At 40.9% G+C, this 13,098-nt stretch overlaps 2 protein-coding genes across 2 annotated transcripts in view; one reads left to right on the top strand and one right to left on the bottom strand.

Moving 5' to 3' along the window:
• The window catches only part of LOC115203501 (ornithine decarboxylase antizyme 1), a 35,986-nt gene extending 29,745 nt beyond the window's left edge, over positions 1-6,241 (top strand). Inside the window, exons 2-4 of the mRNA XM_029768225.1 lie at positions 2,829-3,001; positions 3,909-3,994; positions 5,417-6,241. Of these exons, the coding sequence (XP_029624085.1) occupies positions 2,934-3,001; positions 3,909-3,994; positions 5,417-5,553 (291 nt within the window). The 5' untranslated portion in view covers positions 2,829-2,933 and the 3' untranslated portion in view covers positions 5,554-6,241. The remainder of the gene's footprint in view (positions 1-2,828; positions 3,002-3,908; positions 3,995-5,416) is intronic.
• A 709-nt stretch (positions 6,242-6,950) lies between these two features.
• On the bottom strand, positions 6,951-10,938 carry LOC115203500 (proteasome subunit alpha type-4). The gene is made up of 9 exons (XM_029768224.1): positions 10,861-10,938; positions 10,388-10,416; positions 9,214-9,256; positions 8,919-9,081; positions 8,568-8,645; positions 8,316-8,404; positions 8,000-8,130; positions 7,510-7,633; positions 6,951-7,195 (listed from the first exon to the last, which is right to left on the bottom strand). Exons 2-9 carry the CDS (start codon positions 10,388-10,390, stop codon positions 7,041-7,043), a joined length of 786 nt encoding a protein of 261 aa, XP_029624084.1. The 5' UTR covers positions 10,391-10,416; positions 10,861-10,938; the 3' UTR covers positions 6,951-7,040.
• Positions 10,939-13,098: the final 2,160 nt, after the last annotated feature.

The raw sequence follows: 13,098 nt of genomic DNA, 5'->3' as shown, positions 1-13,098 counted from the left end.
TTCTGCCGAACGTCTATTGAATAGCCATTGTTTTGGTTGTAAGGAAATTCCCTTTTATTTTTTATTTTCTCATAATGTCTGCCACTGAAGAGGGGTAAGAATTCCTGATATTATTGATGGTATAATTTGCGGAGCAGATTGATTACATGATTTGGACAACATTTAGCAAATATATTAATAATATTGCAAACGTAATGTATGGTGAAATATGCTGCTGTCTAAAAACAGGAATATCTTACTTTCTACAGAGCAACAACACTTTTGCAGCTATTCTGTTGGTGTAATTCCTACAATAATTAATGCTGTTTTTTTAAGGGTGAGATTGTGCACTTCTTCAACAGATTGTTCTATTACAGATAGCTAGCCTCTTAAAGTGATTGTTATTTGAAGTTTAAAAAATCTATATATCCTGTGACCTGTGTATCTGATAATAATGACTCGTGTAGGTCACCAGTTATAATATCCAATTTGTGAAACGTGCATGCATTCAAAACAGGGATAAGGCCAACATCTGTAGACAGTCTGAAACCCGTGTTGCCCAGTGTTCCTCAAAACAGTGCATCACGCATGCCTCAAGAATCACTTTTATTGACTACTGGCTCAACAACTTAATATGAATGATTAATGAACCACTATCCAATGACAAAATATCAATAGCAAATCCATCTCTATTTTACATCACTGTAACATAGTTTTGTTCTTTGCATAGAGCAGTTTCTTTGCATAATTTTTTTCCTTCAGTCTCCTTTTTTAAACGTTACAAGCATTTCGCTACACCCGCAATAACATCTGCTAAACTCGTGTATGTGGCCAATACAATTTGATTTGATTCACAGCACATAGTAGGGCTATGAGAATCTCTGCCACAGCACAATTCCAGCCACCGGATCTGTCCCTGTTACACAACCGCTCCTTTATGCAGACTCCTCCCCCCTAGAGAATTAGATAAGCCACTCAGAAATAGTACCCTTGCTTGAATGGATAGTAGACTCTCTCCTCCCACAGTGCAGCACACTAAGATGCTGTTAATAATATGTGGGTGGTCAGTTAGATAGCTAGATGGACCTGAGCCCTACTTTTCTAGAAAGTTCTATAGGTGTCTTGTTGTGATGTGTTTTCAGTATACAGCACAGGAGGTTGGTGGCACCTTAATTGGGAAGGACAGGCTTGTGGTAATGGCTGGAGCGGAGTCAGTGGAATGGTATCAAATACATTTGTTTGATGCCATTCCATTTGCTCCGTTCCAGACATTATTATGAGCCTTCCTCCCCATCAGCAGCCTCCACTGGTATATAGGTCAGGTTAGAGGTTACATGTCCACTAGCACACACTAGGTCATGGTTTCCTAGCCAGGCTCTTAATTCCTGACCTAATTCCCTCTCTGCCAGTGAGCTGTAAATAATGAGTTTTTTAAAGGTTGGTTTAGTACAATAATAGAAACATGTTATAGTTTTGAGTGTGCATGCCAAATGTGGGGTGTTTTGAGTGAACAAACTCTGCTGACATTCTTCATTACATTTTGAATTGGAAGTACAATAGGCTACGTAGCTTTAATCCTAGCCTGCATAAACAGTACAATAGCACTCTGAGGTGAAAGGCTTTTTTTGGTCAGGCTAGTGTCTCCACTGTTTTTATTTGAATTGGTACCCCATGCTAACTGACCATCCTATCCAAAGCCACTTATATTACAATAACTTTAGCATGACTTACTCAACCTCACCTTGTTGCTCTGTGTACCGCCAGTCCCATGTTGGTGTCATATATGGGCTGCTCCAAACGCCAGGCTCCAGGGCCTCTGTGGTGCTCCTGATGGACTGGCAGGGATCCCCCTCTCTGTGTGCTCCTTCACAAAGTGAGTTCCTATAGGGCCCCATCCCAATAGCCAAACAATATATTCTTCCATTGAAGTTATCAATCAAAGATCTGAGAGAATTGGGTTGGTTAAAGCAATGGGGTTAGAAACTGAATTTCACTAATCCAAACACATAGGTCATAAGGGAAGAAATTAGGAAGGATGTCTGTTTTAATAACCATGAGGATATTCCAAAGATGAATGTTAAAAATGTGCACATTTTGTCAAAAGATACATTGCATCTTACTGTTTAGCTTTATAGCCATAAGCCCACAGGCCCTTCACTTGATCTATGCTCCATCTACCATTTGAGAGACTGCAGTCGGTTTACATGGTCTGTTTAGCTACTTGTTAACATGTTCAGGGATGTGGGTCACTGTGTCAGGCGCCAAAACCCACTCTCATTAACCCAGAAAGCTAGTGAACCACAAAATGACACGAGCCCAAAGACACTCAGCATTCCTACACACACCCAAAAGCATGCTCTTAAAGTTAGGTTAATCCTTGCTACTTTTAGTAGTGAACAAGTAACCCTTGTACACAAGGACAAGTTTCATCCTAGACTGCCTGGAATATCGCTATGTGTACAGGCTAATATCGCTATGTGTACATGTTAATATCGCTATGTGTACATGTTAATATCGCTATGTGTACATGTTAATGTCACTGTGTACAGGTGAATGTCGCTATGTGTATAGGTTAATGTCAGTCACTGTGTCAATCAAACAGCAATGGTGAAGATAGTAATTCTGCTGGAGGTCCATTGGTTAGAAAATATTACGCTCATAGGCAATAATCATAACAACAGGAATCCTTATTTGAGATAGATGCTAGATCAGGCTAAAGTGTAACCTACCTAGTTCCTAGATAGAAAGCTGACAAAGACATATGTTATGGGTTGAAACCTTGTCCATCTAATAACTGTGGAAGTTCTGTATCGAACAGTGTGCCAACACGTTTTGTATCCCTCTCTCAGGATGGAAGGCTGACAGTGACCCAGGTGACCTCTGTGCGTGGATCTCTCCCCATCCTGCACTTTCACTACCAGCTGAGCGAGCAACGCAATGCATGCTGGGAGACTATGTTCACCCCAGACAGCCTCTTCCTGGAGATCCCAGAGGGGTCACTCCCTGAGGGCAGCAAAGAGGGGTGAGGAGGAACTGCCATCTATCCTCGCTGGCTTTATAGTCATGCATACATACACCTGTTATAACCATGCATTATGCCATCAGTAAGGCTGGAATTAAGTAAAAAAATATACATTTTAAAGATTTTAAATGAAAAAACATGCACTTTCAAACAACAACAAACAAACAACAAATTATTATTTACAATGATGGCCTTTCAAGAGACAAAAGGCCTCCTGCGGGGACGGGGGCTGGGATTACAAATAAAAATGTAGGACAAAACACACATCACGACAAGAGACACCACTACATAAAGAGACCTAAGACAACATGACAACACAACACAGCATGGCAGCAACACATGACAACACAGCATGGCAGCAACACATGACAACACAGCACGGTAGCAACACAACATGACAACATGGTAGTAGAACAACACGGTGGCAGCACAAACATGGTACAAACATTGTTGGGCACAGACAACAGCAAAAAGGTAGAGACAACAATACAGCACCTGAAGCAGCCACAAGTGTCAGTAAGAGTGTCCATGATTGAGTCTTCAAATGTAGTGAGTGTTTTTTGCAGCTCGTTCCAAATGGTACAAAACATCTAGCCGCTCGAGAGCACCTTTACCTGCCGATCTATAAATTACGTCTCCGTAATCTAGCATGGGTAGGATGGTCATCTGAATCAGGGTTAGTTTGGCAGCTGGGGTGAAAGAGGGGCGATTGCAATAGAGGAAACCAAGTCTAGATTTAACCTTATCCTGCAGCTTGGATATGTGCTGTACTGGGTGGAGCCCCAGAGGACTACTTTGGGAGAATCCTGTATATTACAGTGTACATGAGTATGGAAGGGAACACAAAGGAGCAACACTTACATTTGAGATACACCCCTATCTTCTTTCCCCCCTTCTCTCTTATCAGACTCACCAGTCTCCTCATGTTCTCGGAAGAAAAGTTAGGAGTCAGCCATGTGTTTCTGTGGTTCTCCAAAAGCAGAGTGGATCAAGGTATGTCGAAGTCTAGACACATTTTCTTTCATGTGTACTGTATACATCTGGCCCTTCTTTGGACACTGTTAACAAACCTCCAAACGAGCTTCAATGCCATACAACACTCCGTCTGTGGCCTCCAACTGCTCTTAAAAGCTAGTAAAACTAAATGCATGCTCTTCAACCGTTCGCTGCCGCACCAGCCCGCCCGACTAGCATCACTACTCTGGATGGTTCTGACTTAGAATATGTGGACAACTACAAATACCTAGGTGTCTGGCTAGACTGTAAACTCTCCTTCCAGACTCATATTAAACATCTCCAATCCAAAATTAAATCTAGAATCGGCTTCCTATTTCGCAACAAAGCCTCCTTCACTCACGCCCCCAAACATACCCACGTAAATCTGTCATTTGTCATTTACAAAATAGCCTCCAACACTCTACTCAGCAAACTGGATGCAGTCTATGACAGTGCCATCCGTTTTGTCACCAAAGCCCCATATACCACCCACCACTGCGACCTGTATGCTCTCGTCGGCTGGCCCTCGCTACATATTCATCGCCAGACCCACTGGCTCCAGGTCATCTATAAGTCTATGCTAGGTAAAGCTCTTCCTTATCTCAGCTCACTGGTCACGATAACAACACCCACCCGTAGCACGCGCGCCAGCAGGTATATCTCACTGGTCATCCCCAAAGCCAACACCTAATTTGGCCGCCTGTCCTTCCAGTTCTCTGCTGCCAGTGACTGGAACGAATTGCAAAAATCGCTGAAGTTGGAGACTTATATTTACCTCACTAACTTTAAACATCAGCTATCTGAGCAGCTAACCGATCACTGCAGCTGTACATAACCCATCTGTAAATAGCCCATCCAATCTACCTACCTCATCCCCATATTTTTTTAATTTACTTTTCTGCTCTTTTGCACACCAGTATTTCTACTTGCACATCATCAGCTGCACATATATCACTCCAGTGTTCATTTGCTAAATTGTAATTACTTCGCTACTATGGCCTATTTATTGCCTTAAGTCCTCACTCCATTTGCACACACTGTATATAAACTTTCTTTTTTTCTATTGTGTTATTGACTGTACGCTTGTTTATTCCATGTGTTGTTTGTGTCGCACTGCTTTGCTTTATCTTGGCCAGGTCGCAGTTGTAAATGAGAACTTGTTCTCAACTAGCCTACCTGGTTAAATAAAGGTGAAATAAAAAATAAAAATGTTTTATGTGCTTTATATTAGACACATTCAATTAGTTGAATGATTTATTGATAAAAATGTCACGTTAGTGACCTCTAACCTTACTGGTGTTTAAAAAAAAAACATCAGGAATAATGCAAAGTGCACACTAACATTGAAAAAGGGAAACTGAATTTAGAGACTGTCTGAACAGTCACGTTAACAATCCTATGTTTTCTACGTCTTTCCAGCACTCCTTACCAGGACTTTCCACTACATAGGGTTTGAGATTGTGAAACCAGGCCACCCTCTGATACCACCCCGAGCAGACCTTGTGTTTTTGGGCTACTCCATGAGTCCAACATGCCCGGAGTCAGAGGAAGATTGATGTTTGGGTTGATCAGGAGGGGATCACTCATCTGTTGCTCTGACCCAATAGTCTCTTTTCCATGCCTACCTGACCTTTGTTTTTTTTCCTGTGGTGGTGATAGCTTCCTTTCCTTGTTTCCTATTTAAGCATATTGGGACAAGACCTCTCTGTTCCTCTCTGCACTTCTCATATGTACTGCTGTAGTCATGACAGAGAGAAAGCCATTCATTCTGAAGACCTCTTTGGTGATAGAACCTTCAAGGAGATAACCGAAAAGATTGATCCTATTAGGCGGCTGCGTTCTTGACATCTTGCATGTTGTCGCCTGTGTGGCTCAGTTGGTAGAGCAGGGTTGTGGGTTCAATTCCCCCAGGGGAACAGTATGAAAAAATATGCACTCACTACTGTACGTCTCTCTGGATAAAAGCATCTGCTAAATGACTAAACTGTAAATGTTGCCACAGATTCTAGTACAAGTGGGACACTCAGTCCTAAAAATATTTAACTTAAACTCCACAGTGCAGCTAAAGGTGAGGGACTGTAACAATATAAAACTAGTGTACTGGAAGAGGGGGCTAAGGGCAATATGGCACATAATATTGGAATCTAGATGTCTGGATAATTAAATTATGGGTACGCTTTCAGGACTATTTTTTTGACTGAATCGCTGCAACAAATGTATTAAAGTGCAAATGTCTCCATTGTCTTGAATTGAGTGATTGATCCATGTAAACTCCCATTATTGACATGCAGACTTCAAGACTAGTTAAGTCAGTGACAATACATCCCTTAACTGTAATGTTGCTCACACTTACAGGTTTAGCGGAGGTCAGGGGAGCACTTAATACATACTGTGTACTGGACTCACTTTCCATTCTGCTTGTGCATTCTGTTGAGAAGATTAGGCTGCACGTGTGAAAGCAAGAACCTACATTCCACTATAGCTGATTCAACTTACGTACTATGCACACACTCTTCCTACTTTTTATACTATTGTGTCCTAGAATTGCTATATACATTTTAGATTTCCATGTTCATGTAATGACACTAAAGATGGAATAGAATTCCTGTGTTCTTGTCAGTATTGTGTTTTGGCACTTAACACTAGTTAACAGCCCATGTGTAATGTGAATCCAATTATATTACATAAGTATATTGGTTGTTCTAAGTGAAACAAGCTGAACTTAATAACAAGTGCTTTAAAACATTTTGCTACTGTGTGCCCTACTGAACATGACCCAGTTCACAACAGGGAAATTCTCTAAACAATCAGGACATACCCTGTGGCATTAATCTTTCCCTTGCCTTGGCTTTTGGGGGGGGAGTTACTGCAGTCTTGAAAGTATTTCTGAGAAGTGTGCCTGGATACACAATAGTTATCACACCATAATGAAACTAGAGATTCTATCAGCACATTTGCTTTCAATGTTTTAATAAAGAAAAAGACAAACAAGCGCGTAACACATTACGGGACTTTTAGGAAAGTATGAATTCAAAATACGTGTTTATTTGTCCTTCTCCTTCTGTTCTTTGTCTTTCTTGTCCTTCTCGGCCTTGGCCTCTTCAGCCTCGTGTCGTTTGATCAGCTCCTCCACCTCTTTCTGTTTCAGCACCTTGATCTTGGTCTTTCCGTCTTCTCGCGTCAGGGTGGCTATTTCCACTGGGGAGGTCAAGATATCCATGAGTCATACAGTCTATGTTCATATCTCATGCTGTATTACAGACGTATCGCTTAATATGCATATCTCTAGACACACAACATATTTATTATATACAGTATGTGTGCATGATGTACAACAGCTGATGATGTCTGTTTTAGACATCATCACTGCCTACTCCCCATAGAACAGCTGTGAATTAGGATAACACTGTCCCACTCTATACAACATCTCCAGTCTGTGTTTACTCAGTGTTCTCCAAGGCAGGATGGGCTCAGTAGTTGTTTAGAGCGGTGATGTCAGGTGTAGATCTTACCTTTCTCCGCCGAGAGCTTGCTGACGTCCATGGTCTTGTTCAGGACTTTGACGGCCAACGCCAGGGCAGAGGACAGCGACATCTCACCCTCTTTGAAATCCTGCTTCAACATGGACACTGCAGCCTGGGGGCAGAGAAGACAACATGATGATTTATACAAACAGGTGGGTCTAATCCTGATTGCTTAAAAATCGTTCTCCAGCCGGTGTCTATTCCACAAGTTACCACAGGCTAAAACCTCAGTATCACTCGATGAGATAATTGTGTCTATTTTCATTGGGTGGGAGTATGCCACTTAAGCAACCATAAGTCAGACATCCAGCGAAGGGGCTGAATTATTGAAATATGCCATAAAAGTATCAGCTATATGTTAATTCCCAGTCAACACTGTAGCACCATCTACTGTGACGTTTCACGTCTTTACTTTGTGGCAATGCTGCTGCCAAAACATGTGCATTGTGCCAATGTTGATGACAGCAAACAGGCTTACCGCACTGTTGTTGCCGATGCAAGTAGCCTTCCAGCCTCCATAGTTCCCACTGGGGTCACTCTGGTACAGCTGGAAGCCGTAGTGTTTGTCCCAGCCCATGTACAGCAGAGACACTCCAAACGGCCTCTTCCCTGAAGACACATAACACATCAAATACAATCAAACCTGTGCTTACCCTAACTGTACTCTAATGACTCTGGTATGTTCTTTTCCACACAGCCCTTTGGTCCAGTATGGTTTCAGCAACAGTGTAACCAAGGTGGTGTTTACTAGAGAAACCAACTGAGGTGTTTGTGGCATTTGTCTTATAGCTAACCTCCAAACTGTGTGTAGGCCTGTTTGATGTCACACAACGCTGTCACCAACTGCTCACAGGGGATTGGCTCCTGGTACTGCAGTAGATATCTGTGTGAATTAAATAACACATAATCTGTCAGATAAACAGACACGGTGCTAGATCACTAGAGGTGCCTTGTTGGTCTTGCACTAACACTGTACATGGCTTGAATACAAATGAATGAACAAATGGGTCACAGGTAGAGACCGTGGACTTTACTACCCAACGTACCTCTGTGCTATTAGCCTCAGCTCATTGGTTAGAACGTTAGCATCGGAGGTGATTCCGGCAACACTGCAAGCCATGTCTCTGAAAGGATAAAGGTTACGACACCAAATCACAGAGCAGCCCATGGGTATAATGTAGCAGCATGTCTGACATCACCCCAGCTTCAGAGTAGGAGTGCTGATCTAGGATCAGTTTAGCCTTTCTGACCATAATAATAATAATAATGCAGACCTGATCCTAGATCAACACTCCTAGTCTTGAGATGCTTTATGAGAAGATCCTGATATGTCTTGTTGGCATGCTTATAGCAGTGCTACATATAAGCCTGGCAAGAGAGACTATGGTCATACTCACTCATTGAGCTTGTAGATCTTCTCTGAGAAGAAAACCTCATCAAGCAGCTTGTGGATGTTCCGCCTCTCTGCAGCCAACAGCACTCCGTCATTGGCTAAAATCCCAAGACATGAGCCGGCGTGGCCAATAGCCTCCATGGCATACTCCACCTGATATAAGCGTCCTGTAAAACAGCAACAATGAATTGTTATGTCTGACATGGTTGGTTAGAGGAGAACACTTGACAGTATAGTCTTGAATGTGATGGTAACATTGATTATGGACAGTAAATCTTTATTAGAAAGATAACACTTGCCTTCAGGTGAGAAAATGGTAGTCCGGGAATCATATCTACGAGACTACAAAAACAAATAAGTGTTATCAATTTCCCAAGACAGCACCCAAGTAAAAGTTGCAAGGTAGTCAATTGCATCATATTAATCATGTACAGGTAAGTGCCAAAATAAAGGAAACATTTGAGTAAATGAGAGATACCAGGTATATTGAAAGCAGGTGCTTCAACACAGATGTGGTTCCTGAGTTAATTAAGCAAATAAAATAAAAAGTACCCAGTTTTATTGGCTACCATGGCTAGAAGAGATCTCAGTGACTGAAAGACAGGTCTCAAAGGAACATAGGGGGTTTAAAAGGTGTGTGTGTGTCTCAGTCACCAGATCTGAACCCAATTGAAGATTTATGGGAGATTCTGGAGAAGTGCCTGAGACCACCATTAAACAAAACACCAAATGATGGAAGTTCTCATAGAAGTATGGTGTCACATCCCTCCAATAGAGGTCCAGACACTTGTAGAATCTATGCCATGGCGCATTGCTGCTGTTCTGGCAGCTGGTGGTGGTCCAGTGCCCTATTAAAGTTGCACTATGAAGAAATTGCTCTGCCATTTCCTGGTTGCTAAAACTCCAATCGTTTGCCTAATTTTAGTTTGACAAAATAAGTTAGTATAGTGTAGAGCCCTCAAACTCAACTCTGGACCTCGACGCCAGTTCCACTATTTTTTCCATTGTTGCTCTCTGGTCAGGGACTGATTTAGACCTGGGACACCAGATGGGTGCAGTTAATTATCAGGTAGAACAGAAAACCAGCAGGCTCCAGACCTCGTAGGGTAAGAGTTGAATATCCCTGGTGTAGAGAATCATTGTACCATCTAAACCACTGTGAAATATATTTTCCATAACCAAAAATATTGTATTTTCAGCTCTTTGAAACTGGTACAAAACAGAAAGTAAAAGATGCAAAAACAAAACTTAACGAAAAAAAAGCATTGAAATAGCGCACATAGAACAGCTCTACTGCTTCTTAGATTTGCTTTGAAGTAGAATGATAAATCTATAACTCACATTTCTGTGAATTTGGTTGGGTCGCCCAAAAAGTTACATATTGCCACTTTAAGACACTATGTTGGCGTTTCCTTTATTTTTGAAGTTACTTGTACATTACAGATAGCGACGTTAACGTAGCTAGCTACTTACCATGATTCAGCCTGCCTGTAAAATAAAACCTGCGAAACAAATAATTCCAATAATATTAATGAAGTTCCAAAATGCAAAGCTCAAAACAATAAGTGCTGCTGTCAACTGAGGGCATGGCAAATCATGACTACTGTTCATTAGACAGGGGCTGGTAAGTTAACGAACTATATTTGATTAAAGTATAGTTAGTTAGCCAATTAGAAAGTTAACATATAGCTACAGTAGTAGTTAGAGTAGTCAGCAAACGTTAGCGAAGTAACGTTAACGTTAGTTCATTCATACAAGGCAAATGTGTTAAACAGAAATATGATTGCTAGCTAGCATGCTAACCCTTAGCTAGCTATCTTCACAATGACTGGAGAGGCTAGCTGACTTTTGGCGCCGTTTTAACAAGAAGTCACGTTTTGGCAATGTATGAGATTTTTATAGTAAACATGTGGCTAAACAGACAGGAATATAAAACAGCTATTTACCTTAGCTAGCCTGATGTTGTAGTTTGTTGCTGACACACCGCTGTGAAGCAAGCAAGAATAACTAAGAACTTCCGGGTCCCGTATTTTTTGGAGTCCTTCAGAATAAAAGTTCTGTCCTATATACTTTGTAAATTAATAATTATGGTGAAAATGTGCACAATTATCAATATATTTTATAGTAGTTAACATACAAAGAAAAATGTAAAGTATTTCTATAAGATATGTCATTATTTTTTCAAGCCTAAATAGTCAACAATGTTTTTTTGTGTGTACTCCTATCATTTATTGCACCGCACAAAATTATTTGAACTTTGTGTCGCAGTAATAGGGGTCCATTCTACTCAGGAGCACTTTTAGTTTCCAAATCCACAGAGTTTACACCCAGAGGAGCGCCACTGCTCATTTTGCGGGCCCTATAGAGTGGCCCATCAACTTAAAAACAATATTTTTTTATATTGTACATACATATTGCACAATAAAGAATTATCTGTAGGTTGTGTCAAAGTAGAATGGGGGGGGGGGGGGTCCATTCTACTCAAGAACACTTCTAGTTTCCTCTGGGTGTAAACCAGTGGAGGCTATTCAGAGGAGGAAGGGAAGGACCATCCTCCTCAATGAATTTCAACAAAATAAAAATTGTGAAATATTAAAAAAGGTACACTTTTTAGAAAGAACTATACTAAATATATTCACATCACCAAATAATCTATGAAAACACACTGTTTTGCAATGAAGGTCTACAGTAGCCTCAGCAGCACTCTGCAGGGTAGCACCATGGTGTAGCCAGAGGACAGCTAGCTTCTGTCCTCCTCTGGGTACATTGACTTCAATACAAAACCTTGGAGGCTCATGGTTCTCACCCCCTTCCATAGACTTACACAGTAATTATGACAACTTCTGGACGATGTCCTCCAACCTATCAGATCTCTTGCAGCATGAACTGACATGTCAGGATCAGAGAATGAATCTAGTGCTGAAAGCATAAAATATGGCGTCAAATAAGCCACTCTTTATGTGTTATTTGCCGAATCTCAGTTTTCCATGTGGGTTTTATGATGTAACGTCAACTTTATACATTTATATCCCGGGACCATTCAATTTCCAACTCACCCACAGCAATTCTCCATAAATCTGCTGTGGATTACCCAGAATCCCATACCTTTATCACTCAGTGTATTATACAATGTAAACACACTAATCTACCAGGAGGTGGCATAATACCCATTTTATGCAGGAAATTAACAATTTAATTACAGCGTTACAGAGGCAAGAGTGTGCAGGGCGTTATAGAATGTGGGTACTGTCTGTCACCTTGATTACTCTCATTTCTCTCGACAGTTCGCCTACACTTTAATTCGTAGGCTAGGTTGAAGCAACCTCATGATGGGTAAAGGGAACATTTGAGTATAATGTAGTAACCTAAACCTATCGATGTTACATTGAGCTGGGTGAATGGAATATGAATGACAGTCATCCAATATGCTGTAATAGAAATAAGGCCACGCTCATGAAAACATAAGTTTTCCCTCATCTTAAAGGTAAACTGTGTTGATTTGGAAACTAAAAGTGAGTAGAATAGGCCTCCTTTTTACTGCAACACAACGTACAGATAATTGTTTTCGGTGCAATATGTATTCCCAGTATGAAAAAACGATTGGATTCAAACTGAGTGGCCACTTTAAGGAACTGGGAACTCTGAAAAATACGAGGTCAAATCAAGTCCCATTTATTTTGAACCCACTGAAGTCGGAGATTTCACTTTTGTATATTATCTACTTCACTTGCATTGGAAATGTTAACATATGCCAATGAAGCCCGTTGAATTGAATCGAGTTCCGAGTTGTTTTGAACGCGGCACAAACTGCGGATTTGGAAACTAAAAGTGTTCGAGTAGATGGACCCCCTTTTTCTGCGACACAAAAGCACATGCAATTATTTTTTTAATGCTGTTAACAATAATGTAAATTCTAAACATTTGTGTGTGCTATGAATTCGATTACCTTTATTACATTTTTCATATTAAACAAAATTCTAAGTCTGCTAACATTTCCTCATATAATGTTATGGATTTCAACCATTTGTATTATTTTTTATTTCGGGATTTTCATTTTGAAGGAAAATCGCCGAGGTTACAGCCTTATTCTTGCTAGGTTTTGCTTATTCTTGTTGGCTGAACGGAGGTCGGGACACGGGGCATAGAGTTTAGAAAAAGCTATCTCATTGGCAAAGAACCGGTCT

Source organism: Salmo trutta, chromosome 12 (genome assembly GCF_901001165.1).
Source record: "Salmo trutta chromosome 12, fSalTru1.1, whole genome shotgun sequence".
Lineage (NCBI taxonomy): Eukaryota > Metazoa > Chordata > Actinopteri > Salmoniformes > Salmonidae > Salmo > Salmo trutta.
Note: the sequence above shows the minus strand (reverse complement) of the source record. Positions and strands in the feature narration are given on the sequence as shown.

What these genes read in the sequence shown, in the direction of transcription:
- LOC115203500 (XM_029768224.1), bottom strand. An exon ending in TACCATTTTCTCACCTGAAG is followed by an intron (nt 9,082 to 9,213) that starts GCAAGTGTTATC and finishes GCTGTTTTACAG; the next exon opens with GACGCTTATATCAGGTGGAG. An exon ending in AAGATCTACAAGCTCAATGA is followed by an intron (nt 8,646 to 8,918) that starts GTGAGTATGACC and finishes TTATCCTTTCAG; the next exon opens with AGACATGGCTTGCAGTGTTG.